Genomic DNA, 17,885 nt, shown 5'->3' with positions numbered 1-17,885 from the left:
CACTACCAGAATCATCTGGAACACTTATTTTGCCTGTATGTGGATTTTGGAGCTTCAAAAATTTGGCACCCATTCACTTACATTGTATGGACCTAAAGAGCTCTGAAATACTTAAAATCTTCGACTGTATTCAGCAGAAGAAAGAAAGTCATACACATCTGGGATGGCATGAAGATGAGTAAATGAGAGAATTTTAATTTTTGGGTGAACTAACCCTAAATATTTTAAGTCAACATTGCTGTGTCAGTCGGATCAAGTTGCTCAAACAAACAGAATAATGGTTTGAGAGCACCAGAGAGCCACCCTTTTTGGTGAAATCAACTTGAATGAAATTACATAGTTTTCTCTGCTGTGAAAAAATACACACTCCACCTTGAACATCAAAAGAATGCATTTTGCTGGAAGAAAATAAACAAGAACATGTGATATGTCCTTTTATCAAATCTTACACAGGTCTTTGAAAAATATGAATCCTCCATATGGATATAAAACATTTTAAGTGAGAAAATTTAAATGACACCTTTGGCCCAAAAAAACAATTTCATATAGTAGATTAAGTAACTTCACTTCATGATTACAATCCGTAAAAGATCTGATACATTCTTACATCATCCCAAGCAGCTTCTCATTTGAAGGTGCAGAAGATTTTGTATGGACAGTCCATATTGGTTTTAGTAACCAGGTTTACAGTAGGCTATGCTTGGACCCAATCTTTTCGCTGATGTATCTGTACAGGTCTTTTGCGTGATGTTCTCGAGCGTAGTGTCCACAGTAGTCTTTAAGTATCTGATACAGTTTATCTGTTCAGAGAGTGGAAACAATAAGATAATGCTTTATACCTACAACTGTAGTGTTCCTGTAACCAGTAAAAATGTTACTGTTTTAAACTTAGTACTTTGGATTGACATGCTGTTTTGTCCGTTTGTAGTCCTAATGGCAGTTTTTGACTTGAGAATAAAATAATCTGAGATTTTAAAGGTTATGGTATACATATACCGATCAGCCACAACATTAAAACCACCTGCCTAATATTGTGTAGGTCCCCCTCGTGCCGCCAAAACAGCACCAACCCGCATCTCAGAATAACATTCTGATATTGTATTCTTCTCACCACAATTGTACAGAGTGGTTATCTGAGTTACCGTAGACTTTGTCAGTTCAAACCAATCTGGCCATTCTCTGCTGACCTCTCTCATCAACAAGGCAAAAAAACAAAAAACATTCAGTGAGCGGCAGTTCTTTGGACGGAAATGCCTTGTTGATGAGAGAGGTCAACAGAGAATGGCCAGAATGGTTTGAACTGACAAAGTCTACGGTAACTCGGATAACCACTCTGTACAATTGTGGTGAGAAGAATATAATAACCCGCATCTCAGAATAACATTCTGATATTATATTCTTCTCACCACAATTGTACAGAGTGGTTATCCGAGTTACCGTAGACTTTGTCAGTTCAAACCATTCTGGCCATTCTCTGTTGACCTCTCTCATCAACAAGGCATTTCCGTCCAAAGAACTGCTGCTCACTGGATGTTTTTTGTTTTTTTGCCTTGTTGATGAGAGAGGTCAGCAGAGAATTGCCAGACTGGTTCGAACTGACAAAGTCTACGGTAACTCAGATAACCCGCTCTGTACAATTGTGGTGAGAAGAATATCATCTCAGAATGCTATTCTGAGATGCGGGTTGGTGCTGTTTTGGCGGCACGAGGGGACCTACACAATATTAGGTAGTCGGTTTAAATGTTGTAACTGATCTTTTTTTTTTTTTTTTGTGCTGTTTCGTGTCGCACAGAATCAAGCGCTCGGCCTTACAAAGTATACTTTATTGACTGCAAGCTCATAAGGATGCATTCGGCACACTACGACTGCTTTATGATACTCTTTTAGCACAATTAACGCCAAGCGCATGCACCTACAATGTGCAAAGATAACGTAGCTTATAAAAACTACCATAAGGATGTGAGTTTACGTGCTTGATGAATCAAACAACTGTTGTAGTCCTTAGAACAAAATTAAAGTACAATTAACTGTTAATGACAGACCTTACTTTACTCATAAATAGCAAAATGCAATAAAAAAAATAAAATAAAAGGAAGTTCCACAGAGAACCCATGGCGATAAGGCTTCCATGCTGGCTTACAAATTGACATCAAAGTATAAGCCTGACAGTTCCTTTTGCAATTGGTGAATGTACATACCCACGGTTACGTTTCTCTTGACCAGTAGATGATGCATTTTTTGCACTTCACTGGCCAGCTTGTCATTGCCAAAGGTGAAGTATGCCATGTCTCTCTTAGCCACAGCGGCAGCCATCAACTGGATGAGAGCTGTTAAAGATGAAGACAAATTAATAATTAGACATTCTGTTTTATGTATTTATTATTAGCGGTCATAGAGCCCTAACAGTTCTTCCATATTAAACAGGATGTGTGTTTGTGTTGATTACCTTTGAGTTTGGGGTCACCATTGAAGGCGCCACAGCCCCAGTTTCCTGTTGCGATGGCTGGTAGGTTTTCTGGATCGATTTTCGGGTCTTCCTTGAATCCCACATAAGCCTTTTAGAGACAAACAGTATTAGCAACATAGAGCAGCCTGTTCCAGTCTACAGTGCATCCGGAAAGTATTCACAGCGCTTCACTTTTTCCACATTTTATGTTACAGCCTTATTCCAAAATGGATTAAATTCATTATTTTCCTCAATTCTACAAACAATACCCCATAATGACAACGTGAAAGAAGTTTGTTTGAAATCTTTGCAAATTTATTAAAAATAAAAAACGAAAAAAAAAAAAAACACATGTACATAAGTATTCACAGCCTTTGCTCAATACTTTGTTGAAGCACCTTTGGCACCAATTACAGCCTCAAGTCTTTTTGAGTATGATGCTACAAGCTTGGCACACCTATTTTTGGGCAGTTTCTCCCGTTCTTCTTTGCAGGACCTCTCAAGCTCCATCAGGTTGGATGGGGAGCGTCGGTGCACAGACATTTTCAGATCTCTCCAGAGATGTTCAATCGGGTTCAAGTCTGGGCTCTGGCTGGGCCACTCGAGGACATTCACAGAGTTGTCCCGTAGCCACTCCTTTGTTATCTTGGCTGTGTGCTTAGGGTCGTTGTCCTGTTGGAAGATGAACCTTCGACCCAGTCTGAGGTCCAGAGCGCTCTGGAGCAGGTTTTCATCAAGGATGTCTCTGTACATTGCTGCATTCATCTTTCCTTCGATCCTGACTAGTCTCCCAGTTCCTGCCGCTGAAAAACATCCCCACAGCATGATGCTGCCACCACCATGCTTCACTGTAGGGATGGTATTGGCCAGGTGATGAGCGGTGCCTGGTTTCCTCCAGACATGACGCTTGCCATTCAGGCCAAAGAGTTCAATCTTTGTTTCTCAAGGTCTGCGAGTCCTTCAGGTGCCTTTTGGCAAACTCCAGGCAGGCTGTCATGTGCCTTTTACTGAGGAGTGGCTTCCGTCTGGCCACTCTACCATACAGGCCTGATTGGTGGAGTGCTGCAGAGATGGTTGTTCTTCTGGAAGGTTCTCCTCTCTCCACAGAGAAACGCTGGAGCTCTGTCAGAGTGACCATCGGGTTCTTGGTCACCTCCCTGACTAAGGCCCTTCTCCCCCGATTGCTCAGTTTGGCCGGACGGCCAGCTCTAGGAAGAGTCCTGGTGGTTCCAAACTTCTTCCATTTACGGATGATGGAGGCCACTGTGCTCATTGGGACCTTCAATGCTGCAGACATTTGTCTGTACCGTTCCCCAGATCTGTACCTCGATACAATCCTGTCTCTGAGGTCTACAGGCAATTCCTTGGACTTCATGGCTTGGTTTGTGCACTGTTAACTGTGGGACCTTATATAGACGGGTGTGTGCCTTTCCAAATCATGTCCAATCAACTGAATTTACCACAGGTGGACTCCAATCAAGTTGTAGAAACATCTCAAGGATGATCAGTGGAAACAGAATGCACCTGAGCTCAATTTTGAGTGTCATGGCAAAGGCTGTGAACACTTATGTACATGTGATTTTTTTTTTTATTTATTTTTTTTATTTGTTTTTCATTTTATATTTTTAATAAATTTGCAAAGATTTCAAACAAACTTCTCTCATGTTGTCATTATGGGGTATTGTTTGTAGAATTTTGAGGAAAATAATGAATTTAATCCATTTTGGAATAAGGCTGTAACATAACAAAATGTGGAAAAAGTGAAGCGCTGTGAATACTTTCCAGATGCACTGTTTAATCTCAATAATAATATAGGGGGCCTGGGTAGCTCAGCGAGTAAAGATGCTGACTACCACCCCTGGAGTCACGAGTTCGAATCCAGGGCATGCTGAGTGACTCCAGCCAGGTCTCCTAAGCAACCAAATTGGCCTGGTTGCTAGGGAGGGTAGAGTCACATGGGATAACCTCCTCGTGGTCGCTATAATGTGGTTCACTCTCGGTGGGGCACGTGGTGAGTTGTGCGTTAAGCCTATGCACTATGTCTCTGCGGTAATGTGCTCAACAAACCACGTGATAAAATGCGCAGATTGACTGTCTTGGACACAGAGGCAACTGAGATTTATCCTCCGCCATCCAGATTGAGGCGAATCACTACGCCACCACGAGGACATAGAATTAGAATTGGGCATTCCAGATTGGGGAGAAATCACAAAAAAAAAAAAAATAATATATACTGTATATATGTATTTATAATCTCAATATATAGTACTGATATTCTGGTATTCCAAACCTGTATGACTTTAATTCAGAACACAAAATGAGATGTATTGTTAGCCTCAGTCTCCGTTAAATTTCACTGCATACATCAAGTTGCCATACAGTACAATAAAAGTGAATGGTGACTGAGGCTAACATCCTGCCTGACATCTCCTTTTGTGTTCCATGGAAGAAAGAAAGTCATATAGTTTGGAACAACATGAGGGTGAGATAATGATGACAGAATTTTCATGTTTGAGTGAACTATCCCTTTAAGGTCTGCCAAAAATAAAACATTCAGACCTTGTTGAGTTCTCGTTGTATGTTCTGTTTGGTGTACTGCTCCTTTGGGTTTCTGAAGTGCAGAGCATCGATGGCAACTATCTGCCGATAACGTCTTTTCCATTGATCTCTGTGAATGAAGAACAATGAATGTTCCAATATTTTACATTCATTTACTTATAGCTGTAAAACTCTAATGTCTTTTTATGAGACCAAGTGATGCTTTGAGTTACTGGTCCTTAAAATACAAGATGATAAAAAGCCAACAGCAAAGAACGACTGAATTACAAAAAAGGTTTTTCTTTGGAAATTCTTCACAAATACATGATTCAGGGAAATAGCCATACTTAATTTGTTTAAAAATGTTTCGCTGGCTAAACTAATTGACACCAAGTCATCTTAAATGTGTTGCACTTTTCTCACACAGCCTAGTTCTCATTTGCATCAAATTAAGTATGACATCTACTGTACACTCACAAAGTTCTATTATGCTAGTGAAACAATTCTACAATGTCAGCCTTTAATATATAAATTTGTCATAGATATTTACCGCTTGGTTTTATCATGGTATGGACCCATCCACTCAAAGGTTTTGCTGTAGCCGGAATAAATGCTGTACACCTGGGACCCTGATGAGATATTAAGGATGAAACTATGAAAGTGTTTCATATCATATATTCAAAACATATAAAAGTGTTCAAACATACTGTATATACAACCATTAACATCATAAGTTTGAGATAAAGACACATCTGTGATAGTTCACCCAAAAATAAAAACTCTTTCATCATGTACTCACCCTCATGTCACGTAAAACACTATTGTTTTGACCTTTCAGCATTATTACAGGTTCATAAAGACAGTTGCCATTAAAAACACTGAATTATTATGCTGTTACAATGGGACATTAATACTAAGTAGACTTAAAATTTAAAATAGACTAAATCATTTTAAATCAACCAAAATGTAAAATTTGAATTAGCTAATTTAAGATCTAGTATCTCATATCACAGACTAAATTCTAAGTTCGACATCTGTGGATGGTCATTTTATTTGAAGTCCTTGTCTGGTGACCTGTGAGCTCCTCCCTGAGGGGGGGTAGCCAGTCACTGAAGTTGGACTTAAACAGCTTTCTTGCAAAGCCAAGACACAGTTGAGTGCGTCTCTCTACCAGAGTGGCCAGTCTGAGGGTGCAGAGAGCCTCTGGGTACCCTGAATACCTCTGACCAAGAATGATTTTACAAGCCCGTTTTTGCGCACCTTCCAGTCTTTTGGCCCATGTCTACAGTCAAAGAACTGTGCCATACAGGGACTGCATGCTCCAGTACCGGACGTACATAGCCTGTATAGATGGAAACCTATTCTGGGTCTTGGACACCAAATCATTGTTGTGTTACAAATGTAAGTTCTCATTTGAATGTGCATTATACACTGTAGATACTGGATACATTGCTTTTCAATGTGTCCAAACTAGACTGGTCTCATTATAATTCAGCTATCTACACAGCAGGTACCTGATGCAGCACATTGAGATGTGCCTTCAGTTCACTGATGCCCTAGTTTATGCGCTGCATATAATGTCTAAAGAAAACAAAATCTTTGCAGATACATAAAGTATGATACGATTGCTTTTTTTAGGCTGTTATCTATAATATACAGTATCTATATGTATATAATTTCTGATAGTTACATCAAAGTAGCAGTAGAAGCAGTACTTGCAAGATTTTAGGTTAATACGTACTTCAATCCATTCCTGACAGAAAGATATTTTATTGCTTTGGATGACTTGGAATATAGCTCATAAGTCGTATGGACCACTTTTATGACACCATTGTCCTCTTTGGACCTTGAAAACCATAGTCACCATCCACATTCGATTTAAGGAAAACCATATTCTCACCTTCAAAAAATATTTCGTATTGCTGAAAAGACTTCTTAAGAATGTTCTTATCCTTTCTTTTCTTTCTTTTGCTGTTAATGTTTATAGCTATATACATTCTTACAAACGTTTTCTAATTCTGTGATTCTCAGCAGGGGTAATGTAAAAATAATAGAATTTTGCTTTTTTTTTTTTACCTATAAATATAAATGTATGAGGCATTATGGCTGTGTAAAATGGTCGATTTTCTTTTCTGTACTTTACAGTTAGTTGTTGATCAAAAACAACAAAAATGAAACTAATAGGGATTCTAGTAGAGAACCTGTAAAACTCCATACTTGTTAATATATGCTCTACCAAACAAAACTGCCTGTAGTCTTAAAGAGACAGTACTGTTTAAACACTTGTTGGAAAGTCTCATGAATAATTAACAGCATTAGTCTGTTCTAATTTTGGGTTTCATTTGGCCCTTTTTTTTTTTTTACTGATGTTTATTATTATTATTATTATTTCTTAAGAAGATTTTCGTGAATCTGGCCCCTGGACACTTTGTTCCATGTTGGGGTGGAATACAACATGAGGATAAGAAGACGAGGACAGAATTTTCATTTTTGGATGAACTATACCTTGTGTTTTCTAATTGCCTGGGCTGTACCTGTGATCTTAAGGCATTCGTTATCAGCCAGTTGCTCTGTGAAAAGTCTGGCCACAATAAGCTCAGGATTCATGAGGAAGAGGATCTCTTCCTGAACCAGTCCTGATCCCAGCACTCCACCACCAATGAATTTACACGCAAAGTCAACCTGTCCAGCACAAGATGTTGTAGGTTATTAAAGAATCTAGGTCTTGCCCTTTCGAGTCTGGCTTACTTGTTGGATAAATTTGGTTTGGCTTGTCAAAAACCTTGGATATCAAACTGCCAACCAGTTAGCAGGTTGATGAGAAGTTGGATATATTGCTCTGTTAAAAAAGCTTTGGGCCATCTTCCCATAAAAGAAAGACTGTACATTTCGAATGTGTACATCTACTAAAAGTAAATTGTGTCAACTTTTAAGTGAACACTGGCATATAGATGAGCTTTAAGCAAACAGACATGGACTAAAAGCCACAAAACTCCAATTTTGATTTCATTGGTTGTTTTTAAAAAGTAAATGGGGTCAATTTTGATTTCCTGTTGACTTTAAGCTGGCCTCAAAGAACGGAAAGTCTTGTTTTATGCCAAGCCACCCTGAAACGTATCCAAAACTAACCAAGTGAGCCACGTTCAAATAACAGGACTGTGCGAAACAAGGCCACAGTAAAGCGTCCTTATGTTTGGACGAAACTGACCTGTAGCATGCCTGTCCCCTCTTTCTCAATTAACCCTTTTGAAGAGATTTGCAAGTGCTTTAGGGTCTTCTTCTGACTAAAGTCAAACACAATCATTAAGAAGCATGTTTACTAATATTTGGCTTGCTTTAGTCTATGTACCATGCAACTAATGCAACTTACTTCTTCCAGTCAGGGAGCTGAGGTGGTGGAATGCTAATCCTTTCAAACGTAACCAGTCCATCTGGTTTTGTTTCTGTTCAAGGAGTTGAAAATGAATTGTTACACGTTTGGAATGCTGGCCGGTTTCTCTGGAACAGTGATTATAATATGTTCTTCTGTCTTTTTTAAAGTCTGTCCTAGTTGTAATGCAATGCATTAAGATAGATTCTCAGTACCTGGGAGTACATCGGAGCTGTCCCTTGTCACCATGTTGAAGTAATGGAATATGGCTCTCAGTTTCTGTGCCTTTTGGGCTGATTTCCCTAGGTCTCTCGTCTGGTTACAAAACAGGCTATGGCAAAAAAAAAAAAAAAAAAAAAATGATATAAAAATTAACAAAGATACAACCAGTACCTTCAAGATTTCCAGCTCAAATTGAAAAATATGTATACGGCGGTTTCAGTCTAACCTGCTAAAATTAATGGTCGGGAAACTGGCGTATTCTGAACCGTGCTTAGTGTTGTTCCTGTGAGGGAAAGTGCAGAAGAAGGCATTGGCTAACAGACAGGATATCTGTTGCTGAGACAGAGTTATGGCCCAGTTCTGTTGCTGTCGCAGAAGTGGGATGGGCTAGACACAGAGAGTGAACAAACAGATTAAGAAATACAATTTACAACAAATAGAGTATACTTTTAAGAAAGAGCCTGAAAAGTTCAAAACAGCAATGCAAAAGTAATAAATATATATAAATTTAATCTAAATGTATTTGGTTTGTCTATAGTAGTTCTCTGTGTTTATTACACCCATTGGTTCAGTGGGACATTCTTATATTTCTTATTAATAAATTTCGGTAAGACTTTATAATAAAGTTCCATTTGTTAACATTTGCATTTAAAGGCATGTGATCAGCTAAGCACAAAAAAGCAGGAAAATTTACCGAGCCAAGTAGGAGACAGCGAATTTATTAATCTTGGTTAATATTGATTTAAACATACATACATACATACATACATACATACTAATATATATATATATATATATATATATATATATATATATATATATATATATATACAGTATATAGTTTAATCAAATGCTGTATATGTTAACATTAGTTAATGCACTAGGACCTAACTTGAACTAACAATGAAAATGTCTATATTTATTAACCTACATTAACAAAGATTAATACATGCTGTAAAAAAAAAAAAAACGTTTATTTCATGATACCCAATGCATTAACTAATGTTAACAAATAGAACCTGATTGTAAAGTGTTACCAATAATTTTTAACAAACACTTAGCTATTGTTGATCAGCACAAAACCACCCAAACAGAACTCAGAAGTTATAAAATCTATTGTCAACATTTGGGAAAGGATCATTTTGACAAGCTTGGCGATTTGGATTGATATATGACAAACAATGTCTCATCTCATATTGATGCTGTCAATCCATAATGCTCCATTAATGGATATCACACCAATGTCTCAGAGGTCAACGTTTGCAGATTTTAAAGAGATTTCCCTCAACATCTACTTACTGGAAGTGCTGCTTTTACAATTGTCATGCTGATTTTTCCACATTAATGTGAACAAAAAGTAATATTAGGCCTACATGTTCTTTGGAGTGCCGACCCCTCTTTATCGTGTGGCTAGTATTATTTCTGGTCTCTCAAAAACTCACGTTTTTCTAACATTTTTATCACATCCGTAACCCAAGTTCATTTCCCGATCTAAACATTTTCTAATGTCTGGACTGCATCTGCAGGGTTTTATGAAAATACATATAAACGGTTCGATATACTGGCAATGTACACTTAATATGTGAAGATACATTTCACGATTTCACTGCAAATATCACCTCAGTAATGCTGGAATTGCAGCTAGCAATTTATAACCTGTCAGCAACTGTGGCAATGGCTCAAACCCGTTTTATACCCAAGTGTTACCTAAATTTAAATAAAATGTTTCGTATATTTTACATTTGTATTCGTTTAAATAGATTTGTCAATTTATTTATAAAGCACGATTAAAAACAATAGAGTGTTGACCAACATGTCTTAAAATATAAATAAGACAAAAATAAATAAATAAATAAATAAAAAACAGAAAAGGAGATACAGCAGAATAAATATAAATAACACAAATATCAAAACTTTTTGACTAAAAGACAGAGAGAGTTAAAAACTGGATAAAGTTGGGGCAGTTCCAAAGTACAGGGGTAAGCTGAAATAAATATATAGTTTATACATATATTAATACAATAATTATTTGTATAAACTTTGAAACATAACAAATAATACTTCAATAATAATTGCTCTTTTCAAAAACCTACTAAGCTGCCTGCTTAGGCAACATTTTTAAAGCATCACAGGCACATCTTGATGCCAAGGCTGTTCGTAAAGCTTGGCAGTAAAATTATGCTGATTCCTAAAATGTATTGCAACAAGCCCAATTAAAAGAATTAATATTTTTAATTAATTAATTTGGCTGATTAATTAACAGAGCCAAAGTCTGGGCTACCAAAATGTAACATACCTGCTGAATGAGATCAGGTAAATCTAGAGCTAGTTTAGCCATTTTAGGGATCACCGTATTTAGACAACTGTCCACTGAGTGCACTTTCTGTGGAGTAATTGATAAACAAATCTGTTAACCAACGATTTTAACACCGCCATTGTCCTGTTTTGTGGTATGTAAAACGATTCACTAACCTGACCGTAATACTGAAGTGCTTCGAAAGTCCAGGTTCTACTATAGCTGGAATTGTATGCCATTATTGCGGTCTACAAAAAGACAAAGACAGATGTCAGGTCAGACTATCATTGACCAGCTCAATTGTTGTAAATGTAACTGCTTTTTTGGTTACATTACCTGAATATCCCCAACAGAGAAATTGCCTCTGAGACTGTTCAACGCTGTTTGAGTAACTTGCCAGCGAGAGGATTGTGCATGGTGAGTCTTACGAGAACTATGGTGGGCAGCAGGGGGTTGCTATGGGAAATAATGATTAATACTCTATATTTACAACCTAAATGTTCAGTAAAGCTCTCAGACAGAAAGGAATAAACAAGTGATGTCAGCAATAAGAATGATTGTTTTGTTTGTTTTTTGCATAGAACTTTTCATGACCTCTTCGTGCAACTAATAGAACTACAAATAAAAAACAAAGACCAAGGGTGCATCTCAGTCTTCTCCACAGTTCAGTAGTCAGTGCACTGGCCTGGGAGTCGACCATTTCTATGGCTCTTCTAGTGCCACAGCCCAAGACATTTATGAAAACATGAAGTGCAAAAGAGAATTCATAAAAGTGGTTTCTGGACAGTTATACTTACATACAAATGTGGTAACTTCACATGGAAGGCATCCCAAACGTGAGGCCTTTGGTAAGGGGCCATAAGACCAGCTTGGAAACAACTTGTCTGCTCGGACAAGTGAATAACATGAAATTTAACCCAAAGACGCACCAAATGAACATTCATTCATTGCACAAATTATAAGAAAGGTTTGGAATACAATAACTTAGTTACATGAGTCTTACGTCTATCAGTATTGTTTGTCCTGGGCTGTTTGATAGGTGGGTTGGCTGACCCTTTAAGCAGTCTGGCATTTTGTTGTGTGACCACAGGCAATGCATGTCCCTCTGGTGTCTTACATGCTCTGCTCTTCCAGACTCACTATGTGAGGTCCATTCGTCTCCAGACTCACTTTGTAACCACCATTTTGAAGGCCCTTCTTTTGGTGATTGTTCAGCTTTTTCACTGTTATCTGTCAGGGAGTTGAGAATTTCCTTCATCTGATCGCTGTTGTTGCAAGACATCTAAGGTCAAAATAAAATGAAAACATCAGAAACAGGTATATTTACAGACACAATTTTAAAACAGGTATTTACAGAATTGCATCACTAACAGGAACCGATGACATATCAAAAATCTGTCCAGGCCCCAGTGAATAAGGAAAGTGGGCCCCTTCCACAAGCAATGCCATCAAGCATTAAGATGAAATACACTTACAAAATCTTACCATGGTAACCATTCCTCCCAAAATTCCATTGTTACAAAAAATACATTCCCCTAAAATTAATATCTCCCGTTTAGTTCTTTTTTGGCAACCAATTCCTGACATTTTAGGAGCGTTCTTTTTATAACCTTAAACTAACATTCTAAATTTGTTACGATTTTATTTATTTTTGTCTTAGTATTTTGACAGGCACTGATTAACATGGTATTTGTTTGTTTGTTTGTTTGTTTTTTGAGCGGGTAATAGTGTCTGGCATTTAGTACTTTTTTCATAACCAATTCCTAACGTTTTAGGAACTTTCTTTTTATATCCATAAACTAACATTGCGCTGGTTTTAAACCTGACGTGAATTTAACTTTTCCAAAGTCACACAAATGATACTTTTAAAACAGAATATGCAGTGATGGGCAGTAGCTTCACTGCAAATAGCGAAGCTATTAGCTTAACTACATTTCTGAGTAACGAGGTTGTAGCTTCGCTACTTTTTAAATCAAGTAGCTTTTCAGTAGCTAAGCATACTTTTGACTAGGAAGCGGCGTAGCGTTGAGAATAGCTACACCGCTACATCACATACCCGGTGTTTACTATCGCTAGTTTTGAATAAAAACTAAAGATGTCCGATACACAAATGAATCGCTTATCTGAGTCGGTTCTTTCAAATGAATTGGTCACACGTAATAGGAAAGCAGTCTGAATCGGTTCGCGATTCAATCTAAATGACTCAGAAAGCTTGCGCGCGCGCTGCTGAATCATTTGTGCGCGCTCTCAATTGCCAATAAGCTCACGGAGTATTTAAAACACAGCAGATGGAAACGACACCTGCGAATGCGTCATATCGTTTGCCAGTGATGAAGAAGGTCTTTATAAAGTTCAGCACGTTTGCAGCTTGTAAACGACTTCTGCAGGTAAATACATTTTCCAACCAAAAGAGTATCAAAACACTTATTAGCCTATACGAAAACACATAAAAAGTACCATGGCATTACCATGTTTTTTGGACATGTACCATTACCTGTACACACTATGTTAATACAGTGGTAGGCTATAAATGCAATAGTATATGAATATTGTAATCATATATCAGTTTTCCATGGTAGTAACATGGTATTCTTTGAAGTAATTTGAAGCACCATGCAAATACAGAATGGTACATAAATATGGTAATTGTATATCAAAGTACCATGTGTACACACACACACACACACACACGAAATTTGGCCTCTGATGATATATCTTGTAATTCTGTGTCTAGCACAGAGATTCACAGCGTTCATAAAGATCCTAAATGATATTCGGCTAAATATTGATTCAGGCAAAATATCAGTGCTGGGGTAATAGTAGCCAGCTGGTAGGTAGCTGTGCATTGTGTGAACCTCACTCCCCTGGCCTCAAGAGGCACACTAGCGACTGATGCTAGAGACTGTAGCTTTACGTCTCCTCGTTAGCGTGCCTGCCTGCCTCCCATGCCGGAGACGCCGGTTCGAATCCCGTTTGGAGTGGGTCGAGCAGGACTGGTTACACTGGTATTATTAGATCTCAGTGCTGCTTTTGACCACAATATTCTCCTAGACAGATTGGAAAACTGGGTAGGCTCTCTGGGACGGTCGTCATCTGGTTCAGGTCATATCTAGAAGGTAGGGGTTACTATTAGGACTTTTCCACTGCACGGTACAGTTCGACTCGACTCGACTCTGCTTGCTTTTTTGGGGTTTTCCACTGTGGATAGTACCTGGTACCGGATACTTTTTTTAGTACCACCTCGGTTGAATTTCCAAGCGAGCCGAGCCAATACTAAATGTGACGTCAAAACCCTGCAGATCACTGATTGGTCAGAGAGAATCGTCACTACCAGCATCACTGGATTTGCGACACGGGACATCAACCCGCTAGTTTTAAAGTTAGCAACAGCGACAGCAATATCATTTGTTCACGTGACTTTCGAATTGTAAAAAGAAATGGCTGTGCGCAAAACCACGCCGTGGTCAATAAACGAGGTGCAGATATTCCTCTCTTTAGCGATGAATGAAACGACGCGAAACGAGAAAGTCTTTCAGGAAGTGTCTCAGCTGTTGGCCGCACACGGCTACCAACGGTCCTACCAACAGTGTAGGGAAAAGTGAAAAAAACTTAAAAGTGACTACAGAACCACAACAGCTGGAGAGGTTCAAACAGAAGTGGAAGTGGTTTGACCAAATGGATGCTATCTATGGCAATAGACCGGCGAGCAATGGGAGGGTGGGTGCCCTGGACTAGGCGTTGTTGGAATCCACAATGGAGGATGGTACATTTTGTTAAGTTGACTCTATATTCTGCTTGAAAGCTTCACTTTATTTAGTTGACCAGCTACTGAAAAGCTTGCTTCTAAAACAACCAGGCCAATTTAACTGTTACTCTTGTGTAAAATCACCATGCAACAACTGCTTTATGCCACACAATGAGCTAGTAGCTAACAGCTAGCGGTCGTGTTATTGTTTATGGTCAGTAATGTTTGTGTCGCGTTTAAGATGTTGTCACGGCAGTAGAGGTGGCGCAACTATGACGATCAGCCTGTAATCCCACTCACATTGAGGCGGCACTAAACTGAAGTGGAAAAGCAAGCTCAGAAAAGTAAAGCAAGCAGAGTCGAGTCGAACCGTAACGTGCAGAGGAAAAGTGCCATATGTAAACATAGGCAACTATGAATCTGAGTGGACATCCATGACGTGCGGAGTCCCACAAGGCTCAATTCTTGCACCACTCCTGTTCAACCTGTATATGCTCCCACTAGGCCAAATTATGAAAAAGAACCAAAATGCATACCATAGCTATGCAGACGATACCCAGATCTATCTAGCCCTATCGCCAAATGACTACAGCACCTTAGACTCTCTGTGACAGCGCATTGATGATATTAAAAGTTGGATGTGCCAAAACTTCCTTCAGTTAAACAATGACAAGACAGAGGTCATTGTATTTGGCAACAAAGGTGAAATTCCCAAGGTGAACACATACCTCGACTCCTAAGGGCTCCTAAGGGCCTAAAGACAAAAAAATCAAGTAAGTAACAAATCTTGGTGACATTTTGGAGTCAGACCTTAGTTTCAGTAGTCACATCAAAGCAATAACTAAATCAGCCTACTATCATCTAAAAAATATAGCCAGAATTAGATGTTTTGTGTCCAGTCAAGACCTAGAGAAATTTGTTCATGCATTCATCACCAGTAGGGTAGACTACTGCAATGGACTCCTAACCGGCCTTCCCAAAAAGACCATTAGACGCCTGCAGCTCATTCAGAATGCCACTGCCAGGATTCTTATCCAAACCAAAAAATCTGAGCATATTACTCCAGTCCTCATGTCTTTACACTGGCTTCCAGTTTCATTTAGAATTGATTTTAAAGTACTATTACTCGTTTATAAATCACTCAATAGCCTAGGACCTAAATACATTTCAGATATGCTTGTTGAATATAAACCTAACAGACCTCTCAGATCATTAGGATCAAGTCAGTTAGACATAAAGATGGTTCACTCAAAACAAGGTGAGACAGCGTTTAGTTATTATCCCACCCGCAGCTGGAACCAGCTTCCAGAAGAGGTCAGGTGTTCTCCAGCAGTAGCCACATTTAAATCCAGACTGAAAACACTTCTGTTTAGCTGTGCATTTTCTGACTGAGCATTGTGCTGCATTTATTGATTTCACTGAATCATTTTGCTTTTGTCAATACTGCAACAAGACAGAGATAACAATAAAATAAAAAAAATAGAAGAAAATTAAAAAGTGAATAGAAAATAAAGTATATATAGAAATACACAATAGGACAATATATATATATATATATATATATACATGTATGTACAATATACAAATACAAATCTGTTATATACAGAAGCAAGGGAATATATTGGCAGAAGAGGTAGGGTATGTTGGATAAATATAAATAGACTAAGCTGTGTATTGCACATTAATTATTGTTCAATGGGGCAGTTTTAACTCTTCATGAGATGTAAAGCACTTTGAATTGCCATTGTGTATGAAATGCTACATAAATAAACTTGCCTTGCAAGTTTAAGTGTATAGATGAATAGTATACTGTATGTACGCAGAGTTTTTTTATACAGGAATGTGCAAAGGAAATTATGTTTAAATGGCTATCGGTTTATAGAGGTGGTAGTCTTAATCTTAAAAATAAAATGTATAAATAGTGAATGAAAACGAAGTTCGCCCTTCCACTTTTTCACGGGGCATATGTGTTTATGCTGTGTCTTTCATACAGCAAATGTGTAAATGCAAAAGTTAAAATTCACTGGTTAATCACATAATTCATTAGATAAAAATTTGTAAACGATTGACAGCCCTAAATATATATATATATATTTGTCTTGCACTAAACATTATGTCCCCCTCACTTTTGAAATGATTGCTACACCACTGTACTGTACCAAGGCTTTGATAAACATGTGAATAAGTCTTTTAGATACTCTATGACGGTATGCTCCATGCATCTGCAGTTGAAAAAAATATGAAGGTGTGTAGCTTGTAGTGTAACTTGCTACTTTATCTGAAGTGTAGTTTTAGCTTAACTAATTTTTCTGTTGAGTAGTTTGTAGCTTAGCTTGCTACTTTTTATGAGTAGCTTGCCCAACACTGAGAATATACAGAAACAATGTACTCACTTGTTCAGTTGCAGTAGTTTACAATGTTGAGGTTCCTTGGCTGTGACTAATCTGAGCTGAGAACAAAAGTGATAATGCACAAATGAAGCTTGCAGCTTGTGGGCAGTTCTCGAGAACAACTGCAGGTTATGAACTATGAGGAAATGCAGGTAATCAGATGCATCTCTACCGCATATATTTACATCAGTTTTGTCACTAGCTTTGAGTTTCCAGGTCAACTCCATGACAAAGGTGTATAGTAGTTCATCTGTCAACTTCTGTCACTGTAACCATCAGATTTGTAAATCATGTGGGCTCTGTTTTATCTAATGTTTTAGTTTTATTTTCTGTAAATAAGGCAACAAACACAAGCTTGCTTTCGAGGCACTTCACTGATAGTCAACATAGTAAGCATATTGTGAAGTATTTAAATACAACAAATTCCATTTCGAACAATTGTTTGTACATCCCACAGTGTTTTAGATGAAATGCATTTCATTTGTAATGATTACACATTTTGGTTTTCGAACAGTTTGAATACAATGTGTCGAAATGACTATGGACATTTATGGAATACATAATCAGTGCATATTGCCATAGTTTTTATTCTTTATTCAGATCCTCATTAGCTTCCAGAAGTGGTTGCTAGTCTTCCTGGGGTCCACGCAAAAATTACACAGTAAAAATAACATGCACTGTAAAAAAAAAAAAAAAAGAAAATCAGAAAAAGAAAAACGCAGCTGTGGTTGCCAGAATAATTATGTACAGAACAACCTGTAGATTTTACTGTTTAAAACTGTTGTAATTTACATGACCACGATGGCACTGTAAAAAAAAAACAATCCTGTTAAATTTACAGCAAGAAAAATAAAATAAAAACATAAACTGTAAAAATC

General features: G+C 37.9%; 1 protein-coding gene across 1 annotated transcript; it reads right to left on the bottom strand.

Moving 5' to 3' along the window:
- Window positions 1–653: 653 nt before the first annotated feature.
- LOC127432583 (poly(ADP-ribose) glycohydrolase-like) lies at window positions 654–17,098 on the bottom strand. The gene is made up of 16 exons (XM_051683860.1): window positions 17,011–17,098; window positions 11,876–12,154; window positions 11,670–11,756; window positions 11,209–11,328; window positions 11,049–11,120; window positions 10,873–10,959; window positions 8,803–8,963; window positions 8,570–8,685; window positions 8,355–8,427; window positions 8,193–8,268; window positions 7,519–7,666; window positions 5,535–5,613; window positions 5,006–5,114; window positions 2,447–2,555; window positions 2,199–2,327; window positions 654–800 (listed from the first exon to the last, which is right to left on the bottom strand). The coding sequence occupies exons 2-16, from the start codon at window positions 12,152–12,154 to the stop codon at window positions 685–687; spliced, it is 1,761 nt and encodes a 586-aa protein (XP_051539820.1). The 5' UTR covers window positions 17,011–17,098; the 3' UTR covers window positions 654–684.
- Between the last annotated feature and the right edge of the window lie 787 nt (window positions 17,099–17,885).

The sequence above is a fragment of the Myxocyprinus asiaticus genome, chromosome 42, assembly GCF_019703515.2.
Source record: "Myxocyprinus asiaticus isolate MX2 ecotype Aquarium Trade chromosome 42, UBuf_Myxa_2, whole genome shotgun sequence".
Taxonomy (NCBI): Eukaryota; Metazoa; Chordata; class Actinopteri; order Cypriniformes; family Catostomidae; genus Myxocyprinus; species Myxocyprinus asiaticus.
The sequence above is the reverse complement of the archived record's forward strand: the minus strand, read 5'-3'. Positions and strand labels throughout refer to the sequence as shown.